Source organism: Podarcis raffonei, chromosome 3 (assembly GCF_027172205.1).
Source record: "Podarcis raffonei isolate rPodRaf1 chromosome 3, rPodRaf1.pri, whole genome shotgun sequence".
NCBI classification, from domain to species: Eukaryota; Metazoa; Chordata; class Lepidosauria; order Squamata; family Lacertidae; genus Podarcis; species Podarcis raffonei.
Window position 1 is genome coordinate 41,307,405 of NC_070604.1, and position 16,734 is coordinate 41,324,138.

Here is a 16,734-nt window from a genome sequence, read left to right on the forward strand (position 1 = left end):
AGAGAATTTAGGTTTCACAGGAATAGAAGCAGTTTACTATACAAGGTAGTAATATTTATGTGTTACGTTTTCGTATGAATCTATTACATAATCAGTTGGTAATAAAACATCTAACACGCACACAAGATAGATTGAAATTACATCTTCATTATTAATACTTTCTCTGGTATTGTGAAGAAATTCATTTCATGAAAAAAATGTAATCATTACAGTATGCTTATTATTTGCCACTGTATTTTCTGGGAATGCACTATTTATTTCTGCTTACTGTACTTTAACTATTTTGGGCAGCTTAGAGAATTAGTGTTTCCTAATGAAAGGATTATAAAGTGAGAGCCATGCCACTGAATTCTATTACAGTACCAAAACAGCGTGAGTCTAATTAGATGGCTAATATGACAGGAGGGGAATTGCAGGTCAGAGGAGGCCTATGAAAGAATCCTTTATCCGTAACTCAACTTCCTGTTTTGCTTTTATATTCTGTTGCTTCTCAAATGCTTTTTTTAAAAAAAAGAATATGTAAGGACTACCAAAACATTATAGAAAGCAACATGTAGTTTAAGAACAAAAAGGCATATGCCACAATCCAACAGTGTTAAATCTGGGTTAAGTCCACTCAGTGCTTTTTTTTCTGGCGGTGTATTTTTCTGCCCCAAATCAGAGCCTCACATCTCCTTCCCAAAGCCAGGGAAGTTTCTCCCCAGCTTTGGAACAGAGACACGATGCCTTGGCAGGGTGCGATAGCCCCTCTCTGGTATGGTGAGTACTGGCACCAGTTTTTCTAGAAAAAAAGCACTGAGTCCACTAATTTAAACAAGTTAGGACAGAACTCTCAAGGCAGAATATTATTCATTTGATTTAGAATCTATAGGTAAATTTTCAGGTTAAAGCTGTTAACATTGGAATCCTGTACCCAAAAGAACATTTCAATTATATTTCTAGAAAGACCGAAAATGAAATACGTAAGCAGCAAGTAGGTATGCATACTGAAGAACTGTGGATTCTTACATTCATGTACGATGTCTAACCCCTTTCTCTCTCTCAGCTTCCACCAACAGCATGCACTTCAGCATGCAGACATAGTGTTGCTGGAAGAGCAGGGACAGAATATTTTAAAACACAGCTTCAAGTTTCAATATTTCTGAAAGACTTGTGTCCCCTCTGGCTTAGCTGCTCTGATGTCACAGGGGGTCAGGGTAGCTTAGCCCTAAGCAGCAGAGTCCTGAAGGAAATGATCTAGGAAGATCTTAGAATGAGAATTTAGAAGCCAGTGAACAACTTTTGCTAAATTGAACCATGTAAGTACAGTGGTACCTTGGGTTACATACGCTTCAGGTTACATATGCTTCAGCTTACAGACTCCGGTAACCCAGAAATAGTACCTTGGGTTAAGAACTTTGCTTCAGGATGAGAACAGAAATCGTGCTCCGGCAGCGCGGCAGCAGCGGGAGGCCCCATTAGCTAAAGTGGTGCTTCAGGTTAAGAACAGTTTCAGGTTAAGAACGGACCTCCGGAACGAATTAAGTACTTAACCTGAGGTACCACTGTACTGTTTGTCACTGGCGTTTGGATTACACCTTGCTGCTACATATACATTTAGAGGTGCAGAGCATTTTGATGGAAAGCTACTTGTGGCAACAAAAATATGACCTTTGCTCCAAAACACAACCAAAAATAGTAATCAAATGCAGGGAGCGCCTGATTCTCAGCATACTTAACATTTTTCAAAATGAGAGAAGTCGCAAGGGGGCCAAAAAGCTATCTACAGAAGGTAAAAAGAAGTGTAAAGAACTAAAATAACTCTGCTTGTCTGTGTAAGCATACTATTTGGCAGCACTTTAAAATTATATTTTGACAAGCTCAGTACATTGTTATGAGTTTGTGGGTGCCAGAATCCCCTGTGTTATGAGTTCCAGGCTCCCTGCTGTTATGAGTTTCTGGGTGCCGGACACTGAACCCCTGGATTCAGCAAATGTTAAAATATAAGCCAGACTAGTTTCCTGATGAGGGGGGCACTCCCTCAACTCAGAGTTAGTTAGAAGTTTGAAGGAGAGTTTTTAGAGCTGGCTGTGATGTGACCTGGGAGGACAAAAAGGTGTCAGGCTGTTAAAGGCAGCAAGCTGGAGAGCATGAGCATGATGTCTTAAGTCTGTTTGGAGCAAGACCTTGAAGCAAGACCTTCTTGAGTGTTAGTGCTGTGAACCCCTCCAGGTTCAGGTTGTGTATGTATGTAAATAAATGATATATCATAAAGACAGCAAAGTCTCTGCTGTGCCTCATTCCCCAAAGCAAACATGGAGCCTGGTTAAACACCTGGAACCCCTGGAATCTCGCATTGCTTGGAGATTGGAGTGGTGTGCAACAATACAATGCATTTTCTCTGTAAATGGAGATGTGATTCCAAATCAAATCTTAAATAGGATGCTTAAACCCTTTGTTTCTCATTTGCTATATGACATATTGAACATTATGGCAAACCCTTTCACAGGCTAATTTAATACCCGGAAACGTAGCTCTATGGTATCAGCGTTTATTGGATGGAGCAATGACAGGAGTCAACAAGGCACAAAACACGTGAAAGAATAAGCCAAGATTCCTAAAAAAGAAAAAAAAGCAAACAGAAAATTAGAAACTGAAGAAGAACACCTAGTTCAACTATAATGCCTGTTTGTCTTCAATTAGGTGGACTAAAGCTATTTGTTATTACTCAATACCTAGGGCACATTAGCCCTGGCACATCTTGGAGTGTTTGAAGTACATTTTAAGGTTGGATTTAAGGCATAACCTATAAAGGATGACTGGCTATGAAGGATCTTGATTTGAAATTCCAATTGTTTCTCCCACCCTTTCACATGTTGGGAACATCCTGAACCAGAGTTCCTTTGAATGAACATTTTAAAAAGCAATTTGTGTGGACGAAAATGTGCAACTTTGGCCTATAGTCAATCATGATGCTGCTGCAATTGTCTGCATACTTACTTGGCAATAAGAAGCCTCACTGAACTCAGCAGGGCTAAATTCCAAGTAAGCATGCATAGAACTGCACAGTGCTTTTCGGGAAAATAGCTGGGCTGAATCTTGGATGAACATGAAAGCAGCAATGTGTTATTGAAGGAAAGTTTATATCTAACCTGAAAGTTGTGAACGTATTCCTGAAATGTATCTGTACAGCAGTCCTTTTGCAGAAAACAATAACTACAGAATAATGACTGACTTAAAAAAAAAACCTGACAAAAATATGGATGTTTGAACATAGAAATATGAGCTGTCTGAAAACATCAAGATCAGTGTCTTTATTACAATACCCTGTGCTGCTGATGAAATTGCATGTTGCTTCTCCCAAACCCCAAAAATAACCATTGCACATACAATCTAATATTGCTTTCAGAGTTTCAGCTCCCAGGGCTGAAAAGCTTTCTAACCTTAAAGCAGCACACACACAAAAAAATATCTATATCTATCTATCTGTCTATCATCTATCTATCTATCATCTATCCATCTGGATGTGGAAACAGAAAGCCTTATATTCATCAAAACTTCATGTAATTCTCATAAAAGGTACATAGCTGGACTTACTTTTTCTATCTTCAAAGCATTGACTTCAGCCAGATCATTCTCAACACATCTATAGCAGGAAATGATATTGGCAGACAGTGGATGGTGCTCCTGATGAAAACGTTAACAATGACTTTGTCAGTTTGTGATCAAACAGAATTTGTAAGAACTAAAAGTAAGGATAATGAAATCAGAGTTCTTACCTGACAAGGCTTGCTCATCCAAAAGAATTTTTAAAAGGTCCTGTGTCTCATGTCATTTCGGACGCTTTCGCACTTACACCCACAAACAGTGGCACACTTCTCCAGTGGTAACTTAAGCATGAATGTACTTCACATACCTGCCAAGGGCCCTGGTAAAAATGGGACAACTTGGGTTTTTTTTTGAAGATTGCGGTGGCCATTTTGGGTGATAACCTCACGCACTCTAGCCCGCAAAATGCACTTTTTTGGGGCCCACAATGTTCAAATGCCCTGAGACTTTATCTTCTTTCCACATAATCTGAGCACTGGATTCTGTTGTCCTGCCCTGTTTACCTTCCCTTGTATTTATTTAGAATGGATGACAATATTGCCCTTTGTCTCAGCAAATAACACTAGGTCCCTAGAAGTGGAATAGTTTTCGTAAGGTAAAATCTCACCATCATGGCTATGGCAGTGTATTCAGCTTAAGTGTCTGCTCCATCTTGGGCCCACTTTAGTCATTATAATTTTTTTTTAAAAAAATAAGATCAAAATATGAAGCTTGGAGGAACCAAAGGGGCATCTCTAGCTGGAATCTGCTGCTGAGAAAATTACTTCCCGTCAGTTCATGGTAAGGCTACTCCTAGATCAGAATAGAATGGGAGCAAGTTATTTAGCATAATGTTTGTTTCAAATCATTTCTGAAATGAATAATTCCCTTCTGCTACTTTGGTTAAGGAACCAAAAGCACTAATACCTGTCAGCCCACTAAAAAACAAACAAAGGATTTGTCTAAAATCCAGCAATCTGGAACATGAGACAGATTTGTGACAACGTCTACAAACTAATGAGATGCATTTGCCTGCAGGCTGTGTCCACGATGTCTGAAAGAAAACCATATTTGTTTTGATCTGTTCAACATTCTGTAAGCACTGAGATGGGCCCCTTTGCATGAATAAACTGCCTGCATGTACTTGGAAATCAAATGAAAACTGATAGTTTCCCTTATTTAAACAGTCCTTTGTTTTCAAGTATTTTCTCCCAGTTAGTTCATGCAGAAGCGTGCCTGCAACACACTGAGCTGCCCAGAAAATGCAGCTTCATTTTGTTACAAAACACCACACGAAGGAGAGAAGATGGTGGAATGATTGGTGTTATAGGTATGTGCAGGTGCTCCAACAGCTCATGCCAAGTGGCAGCCCCTGCCAATAAAGTGGAAAAAGCCACGATACACTCTATCATTTAGACTGTGCAGTTTTAGTCCTTACGATGTCAGCAAACAGATTGCTGCAGGTGTCGGCTAAACTCACCATCGGTAATCATCAAAGCAATTTCAACACAAAACATGGTCAGTTTCAAATTGACAGAAGAGAGGTTACACATTCCTTTTAAGGTCCACAGTGCAGAGGCATAAAATATGACATTTGAACCATCATACGTCAGCTTAAATATATACGTGAACCTGTTGCCCATGCACACAGCCCCTTTGTTGCGAGCGACGGCGGACTTGGAGCTCTCAAATTTCAGTGGCACCTTGTGCGCTGATAAAATCCAGTGCCCACCCTGCCTCTCATGTTCCATTCTACAGCATCATCATGGTGCCCCGCGCAGCAATGGTGACCAGTGCAACCGAACTGGTTGCTCTACCCTTAAACTGCCTCTGTTGTGAGCCATGATTAAACAAAGAGGCATCTAACTAACCAGTTTCTTGTTCCATCTGAAACGAAGATTACTAGTTTTGGAACAATCTGGGATACTAAACTACGAACTGAAGTTGGTTTATTATCTTGGAACGTTCCAAAACTGGGAAACTACAGTTTATTAAAAGCTTCCAGATTTAACTATGGCTTGGGTAAAGGGGACAGAAGCCCTTTGACAATCTCAGTTTAATAAACCAAGATATGATTGTTTAAGCTTGTTGGCACAGTTATTTTTTTCCTCCGTTGCCTGTGGAAAGCATTTCAGAGTACCCTGTTAGCTGCTGCAAACCAGAAAGCGAGATAAGGGAAATGCAGCTAATGTATCACACGTGGAAGCAGACTGGGAATTGCTGTCACTTTGCCATCAGCTGAATGAGTTACAGCAAATCCCTTCATACCCCCTGAGTGTATAACTTCCATTTCATCACTGCCTGTCTGAGTATTTTGTCACAAGCCCTAACAGAAAACACCTTGGATCGCTTTCTCCTGTGTGAACAATGAGCTTCCTGGGAAGCCAAGTTTGTTACCTTGCCCTCGTAAACCTTATTCTGAAAGGGACAGTGATAATCTTGACTCCCAACAAACTGCCAGATGTATGCCAAGAAAGGGTGCCTCACATTCAGCATCTTAACACTTCCTTGCTGCCCAGAACTGGCCACTCTGCTCTGAGATGCTGAGAATGTATAGGATCCCAGTGATGCGTGTGCGTTTTTCATGCACCTCATGATGATTCCAGCAAACCTGGAGCCCCATTAAATTGATAGTGACAGCAATGTGAAAGAAGAAAAATGGAACTGCTTTGCAGATCCCAGCTGAGGCTTTGAAAATCCTACAGTGCATTCAGGCAAAGGCTCTAGACCCAGGGTGCCAGAGTACCCTGGAAGGCCACATAATGCAGACCACCAAACAGATGATTTGCAGAATAAAAGAATGCTAACTTGTGCACACCACGCTGAGGTATTTCATTTCCGATGTTATATTTTGGGACAATTAACATGCCTATGAATGCAATTGCAGAGAACACAAAGATCATGAAAATAACACACTGAAAAGAGGCAGGTCCCACATTACCTGGTAGCCTGGCTGGGCAGCTGCTGGTTGCCCGCTGTCCCAACCTCCCTTCCCCAGCTGTGCTGCTGCTTCTATTTCTATGTTACATCTGAATCACGTCTCGGTTATGAAAGTGATGGAACAATGCCTGGATGTAGAGGCGGATGGGATGAGAGCTAATAAGCTCCAGCTAAAGGCCAATATGATGGAAGCCCCAAGTCTGGCAGGCGACTTATAATGCTACACTATCCCTGAAGGAGCAGGTGTGCAGAATGCCCAGGTGGTGGGAATGGCACCTTTTACCACCTTTGATTGGTGTTGCAGGTATGACTGCTCTTGGGTCACGCTAACCATGCCACACTGACTTGGTAACACCAGGACTGGGCTACTGTGGTGCGTTCTACAAGGGGCAACCTTTAAGATTGGTACAGAAGCTGCAGCTAATGCAGAATACAGTGCTTAGGCTGCTGACTAAGGAAGCTTAATGCAAACATTTAACACCGCTTTTTAAAGAACCGCATTGGCTGCCAATACGCTACTGTGGGTGGCACTGTGGGTTAAACCACAGGACTTGCCGATCAGAAGGTCAGGGATGTGGGTGGTGCTGTGGGTTAAACCACAGAGCCTAGGACTTGCCGATCGGAAGGTCAGCGGTTCGAATCCCCGCGACGGGGTGAGCTCCCGTTGCTCAGTCCCTGCTCCTGCCAACCTAGCAGTTCGAAAGCACGTCAAAGTGCAAGTAGATAAATAGGTACCGCTCCGGCGGGAAGGTAAACGGCATTTCCGTGTGCTGCTCTGGTTCGCCAGAAGCGGCTTAGTCATGCTGGCCACATGACCTGGAAGCTGTATGCCGGCTCCCTCAGCCAATAAAGCAAGATGAGCGCCGCAACCCCAGAGTCGGCCACGACTGGACCTAATGGTCAGGGGTCCCTTTACCTTTACCTAAAGTCCTAAACTGCTTCCGACTGGGTTATCTGAATGGTTTGCCCTGTATAGATCTGCCTGGAGGGGGCTAGGCCCATTCATGCTGCACTAAACAACATGTGGCTGCTTTCTCTCAGCCTCACCTATCCCACTTACTTCACCTGCAGTATAGGGATGATAATTCTTGCTCACCTTACCAGAGCCTTGTTATTAACTGAGATAATGTATGTGAGTACCACATGCAGTATATACATGCTAAACATTATTATAAGCACAGTTCATTAAAGATGTCTGGAAGGGAAATGCAAGCCTTTCTGCAACAGTAAATGCACATTTTACATATAATGACATTATCTGCTTACTGTCAACACATGGTATGAACACAGGATCTCCTGTACTGGAAAGGTACTAAATAGCTTACCTTGCTCTGAGAGGATTGTTGAGTCTGTGCTGGGGATCTGGTCTTTCATCTTCTCATCTTCACTCTCCTCATCGCTAACCTCCTGAAAGATACCAGCAGTAAATGTTGCAGGTGTGAATAACTGTTCAGTCGGCATCTCAGAAAAGGCTGGGCTTAAATCATTGCTGGCTGATTGATCTGCTGGAGGTGGTGAATCAGGATCTCCTGGTCTGAGAGGAACCCCAGTACTATCCAAGGCATTGAAAGGCACTGTGGGCATTGGGTAATCTAGAATGAGGTTTGTATCCTCAATGTCATTAACTGTTGCTGGACTTGCATAAACCAGTGGTACTTCAGAGGTCTAGCAAAGAGAAGAAAGAGAGGATCAAGAAAACCTGAAGAGAGGAACAATTGCTATGATACTTAACTGTGGTCCATGGAAGGCCATTTCACACATTAAGGTTGCTAAGTGCTTGTCTATTATCATTTAAGTGTACATTATAGAAGCTTGATTTGCTCTGGTTTCTATAAACTGTGCTGCAAACCAGGGGTTGCCTCTGTGTAATGCAGGGTTTCGAACACTTGGGTCTCCAGCTGTTGTTGGACTACAACTCCCATCATCCCTAGCTAGCAGGACCAATAGTCAGGGATGATGGGAACTGTAGCCCAAAAACACCCGGAGACCTAAATTTGGGAAACTCTGGTGTAATGTATACAGGTACACTCCAGAAAATATTTTACAACTGTCTACGTATGTGCGCGCACACATGTATGTATTTTTATTTATAGAGTTTATTATTACACTACTCGTCACATATGGAGTGGCTCATAACAATATAAATATATAAACGTAACATTAACACATTCACCTGTCCTCTCACAAATATTCAAAATACTCTGAAGCAAGAGAACTGCTTCATCCGGCACTAGAAAACTGACAGAGTAGGTGCTAGCTAGACTTCAGGGGAGAGAATATTCTATAGCCCAGGGTGCTATTGGTGAGAAGGCCCTTGGTGTGTCTGTCTATAGGAGAGGGTCATAGATATCCTGGCCTCAGTTAACATTAAAACAATGAACAGGGTGGCGATACAATGACTATTGCAATCGACAGAAGGTAGTATCAGCAAGGCAACTATCTGTAAACAAATAATAAACATTCATTGATTGTTCTCAGTTAACATTGGCAGTACCAGAAGAGCCTCCATAGTCAACATCAAAGGAAGGACAATATGGAGAAGACACCATCTTTCAGGTAACTGGGTCCTAAGGCATTTAAGGCTTTATACATCTGAACTGTTACTTTATAATAGGCCCAGTGACAAATATGACAGGCAGTCCAGATATTTAAGGACTGCATGCCCATTAGTTCTGTGGTTGCTGCATTTTTTTAAATGGCTGGTGTCTCCTGACCATCTTCAAGGACAATACTACACAGAGTGAACTGCAGTGCTCCAAACAGGAGGTTACTAGAGAATGGATCACTATGGCCAAGCCATTCCCTACTCAAGAATGGTCATAACTGGTGAAACAGCCCCAACTGGAGAAAGGCACTCCATACCAGATACCACTTGGGCCTTCAGTGACAAGGTCAAATCAAGGAGTACCCCCACACTACAGATCTGATCCTTCAAGAGGAGTCAGCTCCATCTATAACAGGCCACCTTCTTCTTTCCTGGATCCAACGTATCATTGAAACCACAGATATTGTAATCTGTGGCCCTCCAGATATTGTTGGACCATGCCTCCCGTCATCAATGACCATGTTGCTGGGGCCTGATGGAAGTAGGAGCCCAACAGCATATGGAGGGTCACAGGTAGGTTACTCCTGCTATATGACATTTTCACATGACCAATAAATAAATTATGCAATAAACACATTTTGTTTTTTGGTGCCACAAGTCATGCATGCTCCAGATTTTGTTTTTAGTATCTGTTGCCTCCTCCCACCATGGGAGACATAGATTTGCTCTGAGATAAATGGTAGAAGGGGCAGGAACCTCTTGGTTCTCCCTCCTTTGCTAGTTTTTAAAACTAGGGCAGATGAGCACCAGCTCTGTTTTGGATTCGCAAACAAAGTTTAATTGCCACCAATGGAATAAAATATACAAGTTCACAAAATAGGAGTTTATGCGGGGGATTGGGAGGGCAGGAGGCTGAGTGTTGGAAACTTGGCCTTAAAAACAACTGTGTTGAAAAGTTCACTCCGGCACTGGGGTTTCATAGGATGTGAACACATGGTGGGGGGAGAGGGGAAACGAAAATTGCGTGAAGCAGAAGGAGTTGTATTGGACAGAGAAGATATAATAGCAGCCTGGGTCTGTTGGATGCTACTCATATTCACAGTCAAACTTTTATTTTGCAATGATTTTATTGGGTTCCTGGTATATATCTTACCTTAAGGAACAAAGGCAGGAAAATTTACTCACCAACCCAGGTCCAGCGACACCATCGGTTACCATGGATTGGATATCATTATCTACGTCACTTGATGGCCTAATGGTTTCTGCAAAATGAGACAAATGCAAAGGGAATTTTTTCAGTAAATCTGCATAAATGACAAGAAGCATGCTTACTGATCAAAGTGTGCAAAATGTTACATAAGGTGCTATGTTGTAAACTTGAGTAATGCCACACGACAAATACAATTACAGAGCTGGGGGGGGGAGGTGGTCATTCAATATGAATTTAAATTTTAAAGATGCTGCTTACTCCAGAGAACTGAGCTTTCTCTCTAAATTAACTAATGGGAAAGAGCAGTGTGACCTCAGATTGTTCAGGATGTCAACATTGCAAGGCCTCGGTCCTGTATACCTGAAGGAGTGTCTCCACCCCCATCGTTCTGCCTGGGCACTGAGATTCAGCGCCGAGGGCCTTCTGGCGGTTCCCTCATTGCGAGAAGTAAGGTTACAGGGAACCAGGCAGAGGGCCTTCTCGGTACTGGTGCCTGCCCTATGGAACGCCCTCCCAGCAGATGTCAAGGAAATAAACAACTATTTTACTTTTAAAAGACAACTGAAGGCAGCCCTCTTTAGAGAAGTTTTTAATGTCTAATGCTGTATTGTTTTTAATATTCAGTTGGAAGCCGCCCAGAGTGGCTGGGGAAACCCAGCCAGATGGGTGGGGTATAAATAATAAATTATTATTATTATTATTGTTCCCATTACACAGCAACAGGTCTGGGTTTACTACTGAGTGTCTATCTGGCTCAAAGCGCCAGTTAATTCTAGCTCGCTGACAAATGTGGTACGCTTGTGAAATATATGTGCTGTTCAAATCCATTTGTTGCATTCATACATATATTTATTCATTTTACTGGATCTCTGCAACCTCAGAGAGAATCAATGATGCACAGCGCAAGGTCATTTTCAACTGGCTCCCTAGTTCACAAAGAGGAAAATCTGATTGACTGACCGTCAGCAAACTGAAGTGTCCCAAGATCCATGGACAGTGACTTATCTTCCTGTAGTGCCATGGCAACCATCTGCTGGAGGTCTGTCACTCTCGGTTTAGTTGCTGGTATCTCGCCCTCCGTACTAATAGAACCTTTTTCGTTTTCAATCTTGTTGGAGCTGATAGTTGAGATGTCATCCGCAGGACCTTTAACTTCGGACTCCTCTCTCTCAAAGTTGATGACATACCGAGCTACCGTGCTGCTTGACCTTTGGGTGCGGGAGGAAACTAAGTGTATGATAAATGCTTTTACCTGTGCCAAGTTCATATTTCACTGAAATTGGTTTAGTAATAGAGGAGGACATGGAAGACCTGCTTGTCATTAGGTGATTGATTTCACTGGCTAGCTTGCTAATCTAAGTTAGTAGCAATGAGTCACAACTTCCCTCAGTCACCCAGCCCTCTTCACTGGTTAAAACCCAGTCACACTGCTTTTAGGGTGACTGAGATGGGTTAGGAGATATTGCCACTGATGCGAGTTAACAGGAGCTCTTGCAATATGACTCACTCTAGTCATGTAAAGGTCAACTTGGCTAAATTATTGAAATGCCTTCTGCAGGCCACCAACACATTAAAATATCAGCAAGGGAAAATAACATTTAATCCACAATGCAACACAATTAACGATGCAAAATTTAAAAACCAGATTTCCCATCCTTCCTAGTTTGGGTTGAGGCATGCAGGTAGGTGTTTGTGAAGGGGGAGATGCTTAAAATCCCATTTAGCATAATAAATGAACTTTGCTTCTCACTTGCATGGAAAACCAGATGTCTTTCTAACCAGTATCTCCTAAACAGAATGACTACATTTCCTCAGCATTCAAATAGCAATATTCTTCTCCAAGCACATCCCTTGCTTTTCTGATTGTACTGCAGGATGGTACACATGGCATGGGCAGCTACTGAACAGCACTTATTATATAACTAGTGCTGGATTAAAAAAATCCCACTCAACCCGTGGGGTAAGGCGCCTTTCTAAGCAGTTTAAAATGTTTAAAAGACATAGTTGGAGCCTGGACACTCCCTGTTTGAACCTATAAGGAAGGGTTGTAGGTGACTGCTAGACTAGAGCATATTATTTGCATACAGAAGGTTCTAGATTCTGTTTGCAGCATCTCCAGGTACGATGCGGAAACCCTGGAGAGCTACTGCCAATCAGCATTCATAATGCTGAAGTCGATAGCCAATGGCCTGACTTCTCAGTAAAAGGCACTTTCCTATGTTCCTGCGTTCCTAATCTGTCAAGTGCAGAAGTGTTCATGTAAGTAATAACTCACTATATGATGATATAGGTTTGTGTGCGCATGCATGTAGCATCAAAAAACATAGCCCTTCCAGTGCTAGGTCACCTCAACTCCTATAATTTGGTGTTATCAGATCCCAGCAAAAAGGCACATTCAGGACAAGGCAGCCTCCCACATTCAGTACCTGTGGCAACCATATCATGCCGTGTACAAAAGGTAATGTTGACTATAGCACTAATTGGGTAAGTCCGTAGGAGTAGTTGCTGAACAGTCAAACAAAAGCAGTTGTATTTCTACCCTTCTTGCTGGAACAACAGGAGGAACAGGGCACATAAATAAAAGTGCCAGGAGACAAGACCTGTTCTGTGTTAGGAGACACATCAAATAAAAAAGGAGTGACTATGTACTCAGAGGCCTGGTTCACATGCCGCACTAAACCATAGTTAAAATAAACCCCAATTTAACGTGAACAAGCAGTGCTTCACTCTTCCCTTGCTCCTGCTAGGAAACAAACCATGGGATGGCTTGCCTTGTTGTCCAAACCTGGACTTATGCTTTGTTTCTCTCTGAACAAACCACAAGCGGAAGCCAAGGTTTGTTCTTAGTTTGCCACTCATGGTTTGTTTGAGGGAAATAAATCATGAGACCAAGCTCAGGTGGCGTGACAAGTCAGATCATGGTTTGTTCCTTGGCAGTGCAGCAGAAGTGGGGGAGGAGTAAAGTGTCATTCATATTAAACCACAGCAAATTTGACTATAATTTAATACGTCATATGAAGCAGATCAGTGTGCCTTTTCTTCACCTCTGAGTAATCACAAGCAGACCTGAAAGAGCTGGTATGTTCTAGGATAAAGGATTCCAGGGTAAGGGAACATGGCTCCTTAAGGAAAGAAGAAGAAGAAGAAGAAGAAGAAGAAGAAGAAGAAGAAGAAGAAGAGGAGGAGGAGGAGGAGTTTGGATTTGATATCCCACTTTATCACTACCTGAAGGAGTCTCAAAGCGGCTAACATTCTCCTTTCCCTTTCTCGCCCACAACAAACACTTTGTGAGGTGAGTGGAGCTGAGAGACTTCAGAGAAGTGTGACTAGCCCAAGGTCACCCAGCAGCTGCATGTGGAGGAGCGGAGACGCGAACCCGGTTCACCAGATTACGAGTCTACCGCTCTTAACCACTACACCACATTGCAAGTGTCATCATGTCAGTGCTTCAATAATGTTACATCAACCTCACAGACAATTAACAGTACAAATGTTTAGGATCAGGATATCAATCTTCACTTTTCTGAATGGGAAAAGGAACAACAAATAGTTATGGACTAAACTTGCTTAAAATTGCTCTGCAATGGCAAACATCTGAAGGGAGGGGGAGACACTGAATTGTGCTTTCCATATTCTACTCCGTGGCAAATCTCCTCAATGGCAAGGTGGGGTGGGGAATAGGTTTCAAAAATATTTTAGACTTGTATCATACATTGAAAATCAATAGTTACTTGGTAGGCACCTAAGGGGTTCTGAAAAACCTACACGTCAGACAACTTCCTTTTGTGAGTCAGATGATAACTGACCTTCCATCAGCACTTCCAAGATACATAAAGAGAGCCTGAGAATAAGTTTGCTTCTTATCATTTTCTAAAGCCATGTATAAATGCATTTAATTTACTGTGCTAGCACTATCGCTTCCTACTCCTACACAGAAGGTGGCGGTTACAGTAGCTCTGTGATAGGATGATGACCCTATCAAGAGGGAGGTGGGGAGAAGGAATCTGGTCTTCTCAGCAGAACAGAAAAGCAAAAACATTTCCCTTGTTTATTTTATGTTGTAGATGGAGGAACTTTCTGCTATTCGCGTCAGTCTTTGTCTGCCTATGCTGCATAATGGTTTAGGCTAAAGTGGCCTAAAGTCAGCCAAGCCTACATGTTTCTTCCATATTCTGTATCTTAAAACTAGGTAATTTCACATTGACATTACTATGCATGTCATATCACGTGCTGTTGTTTTTTTATATTAAAAAAGTGTGGGGAAATTACCCATCTTTTTCCTTCTTCTGTCTTCAGTTCCAGCACACGAAGGCAGGACAGATGGAAGTATTTCGAAGGCAAAGAAAGAAGAACATTAAAGCATACAAACATATTAACTTGCAGTTGATAATATACTCTGCATCTTTCCGCTTTGTTATTTGCCAGGACAAGTGATTTCCATCATTAAAATTCCTTTCTTCACAAAACGTGAGTGCTCCTTTTCTCTTTCCCTTCCTGGAGTAAAATAAAGCTCTTCAGCTTTCCCCTCTCTTTCCATCCATTTCCCCTCCCCTCCCCAGGTCACTAATTGCAATTCATCGGGTGCTAATCTGTACCTTTCCCGTGGCAACGAAGAAGCTGGGATTGACTTTGCTTGGCTCTTGTCCAAATCCGGGCCTCAGTAACCTGACCTAATTATCATTCTGACTATGCACACTTCTTGAGGCCATGTCCTGCCATGACACTTTGTAATACTGTCCTCTCTTTGTTTGTCTGACATATCTTCCATGCCAAATATGGAGCTCCTTAGCTGCCCCCGCACACCCATGTGGCTCTCCCAGAACAGCTTTCTTTCTCCTAGCTTGAGATGTACAAGAAGGGAAGGCACCAAAACAAAGACTACTTTTTCTCTCGAAGATAATCATGAAAGTCAAGACTCCATTTCTAGTGCTGCTAAATGTTCAGAGGTAAATAGAAAGAATCTTTGTGTAGGGCCAGGTTCTAAACTAGCTATTTCCCAACATTTATATATTAAATTTGCCAGGTAAGTGAATGATATATATGGAGGCTTCTTCTCTATATGTAGCAGGATATCTTTAATCCTTGTGTAACTGATCTTTATTTCTGGTGGTGATGTGCTGCGAAGTTTTGTCAAAACTGGGTGTCGGAAATATTTGGCTCTCCTGGAAACCCAACCAGATGGGCAGGGTATAACAATATTATTATTATTATTATTATTATTATTATTATTATTATTATTATTATTTACAACTCCCATCAGCCCCAGCAAGCATGACTAACAGCCAGGGGTGTAGGGAGTTGTTGTTCAACAACATCTGAAGCCAGAGGTTCCCCACATCTGGTCAAAATGTAGGTGTGGGATAACACATTAGTATCACATTGATAAAAACATCAGCACCTGGGGGGGATGATAGAAAGCTTTCTTCAAGGCATGGAAAGGGTCTAGATCAGCGGTTCTCAACCTGTGGGTCCCCAGATGTTGTTGGACTACAACTCCCATCATTCCTAGCTAGAAGGTCAGAGCTCAAGGATGATGGGAGTCATAGTCCAATAACATCTGGGGACCCACAGGTTGAGAACCGCTGGTCTAGATGGATGTTATGGTAGAATGGGGTGGGTAACCTGTAGTCCCCCCAAAGTTATTGGACTTCACGAGCTCCAGCATCCTCAGGACTGATGGGAGCTGTAAACTAACATCACCTACAGCATCACAGGTAGACAGTACTGTAGTGGCGAAGAGCACAAGCTGGGATGTCCCCAACTGAAATCTCACCGTAGTCATGAATTAACTAGGATGTCCTAAACAAAACCTGTAATAGATGCCAATCTCCTGCATTACTTGAGCATGAATGGGATGTTGACCTAGTTCTGCTGAGGCTCCCTCGCATGTCAGCCTCCACCCAAGTAGAATCACTGTGTCCCCCCCCACCACATGAGTCCTTGCTGTCCCTTGGGATCCCTGAAAATTTCAGTGCGCTGCAAATAAACCTGTAATTGTGGGACCACTTATGTGGGTTGTTAAGAACTTGAGTAATAACCTAATGTCCCCAGGGACTTTCTTTTCTGCTGTATGTAAGACAACACTGCATGTTCCCTTTGATCTTATAGTATGGTGGCACCTACAATTTGGAGCTTTCTGCCTATCGCTTTCGGGAAGGTGGAGCAACAGATAGAGGAGAGAGTGGAGGTGACAGAGGAAGAGGTATTGGCAGGGTCCACAGTCTCCCACTGTCTTGAAGTGCCAGTTTAGAAATACTTTTGTCTAAACTAACCTCTCTACCTGCTTTCAAAACTGATGAAAATCAGTAAAAATTATACCACTTAAAAAAGAAATCTCTAAACTGATTACATAGAGTGGAGTTCAACACACTGCTAAGGAGATTGTTCCATCAGTGCATTTTTGCTCTCCATCAGAACCATCTCCCCTTCTCTCCGCACCCCCCCCATCTGCTGTCCCAGGGCTTCTCCAGAG

The 16,734-nt window shown here is 42.5% G+C and overlaps 1 protein-coding gene across 5 annotated transcripts in view; it reads right to left on the reverse strand.

Annotated features, from left to right (window-relative positions):
• IMPG1 (interphotoreceptor matrix proteoglycan 1) overlaps nt 1-16,734 on the reverse strand; it is a 71,653-nt gene that overhangs the window by 17,195 nt on the left and 37,724 nt on the right. For 4 of the 5 annotated variants that reach the window (XM_053381316.1, XM_053381315.1, XM_053381319.1 and 1 more), the window contains exons 9-12: nt 14,532-14,552; nt 11,223-11,470; nt 10,238-10,314; nt 7,833-8,172 (exon numbers count right to left, since the gene is read on the reverse strand). In XM_053381316.1, the coding sequence (XP_053237291.1) occupies nt 7,833-8,172; nt 10,238-10,314; nt 11,223-11,470; nt 14,532-14,552 (686 nt within the window). The remainder of the gene's footprint in view (nt 1-7,832; nt 8,173-10,237; nt 10,315-11,222; nt 11,471-14,531; nt 14,553-16,734) is intronic. The other variant, XM_053381317.1, reaches the window with a different exon arrangement.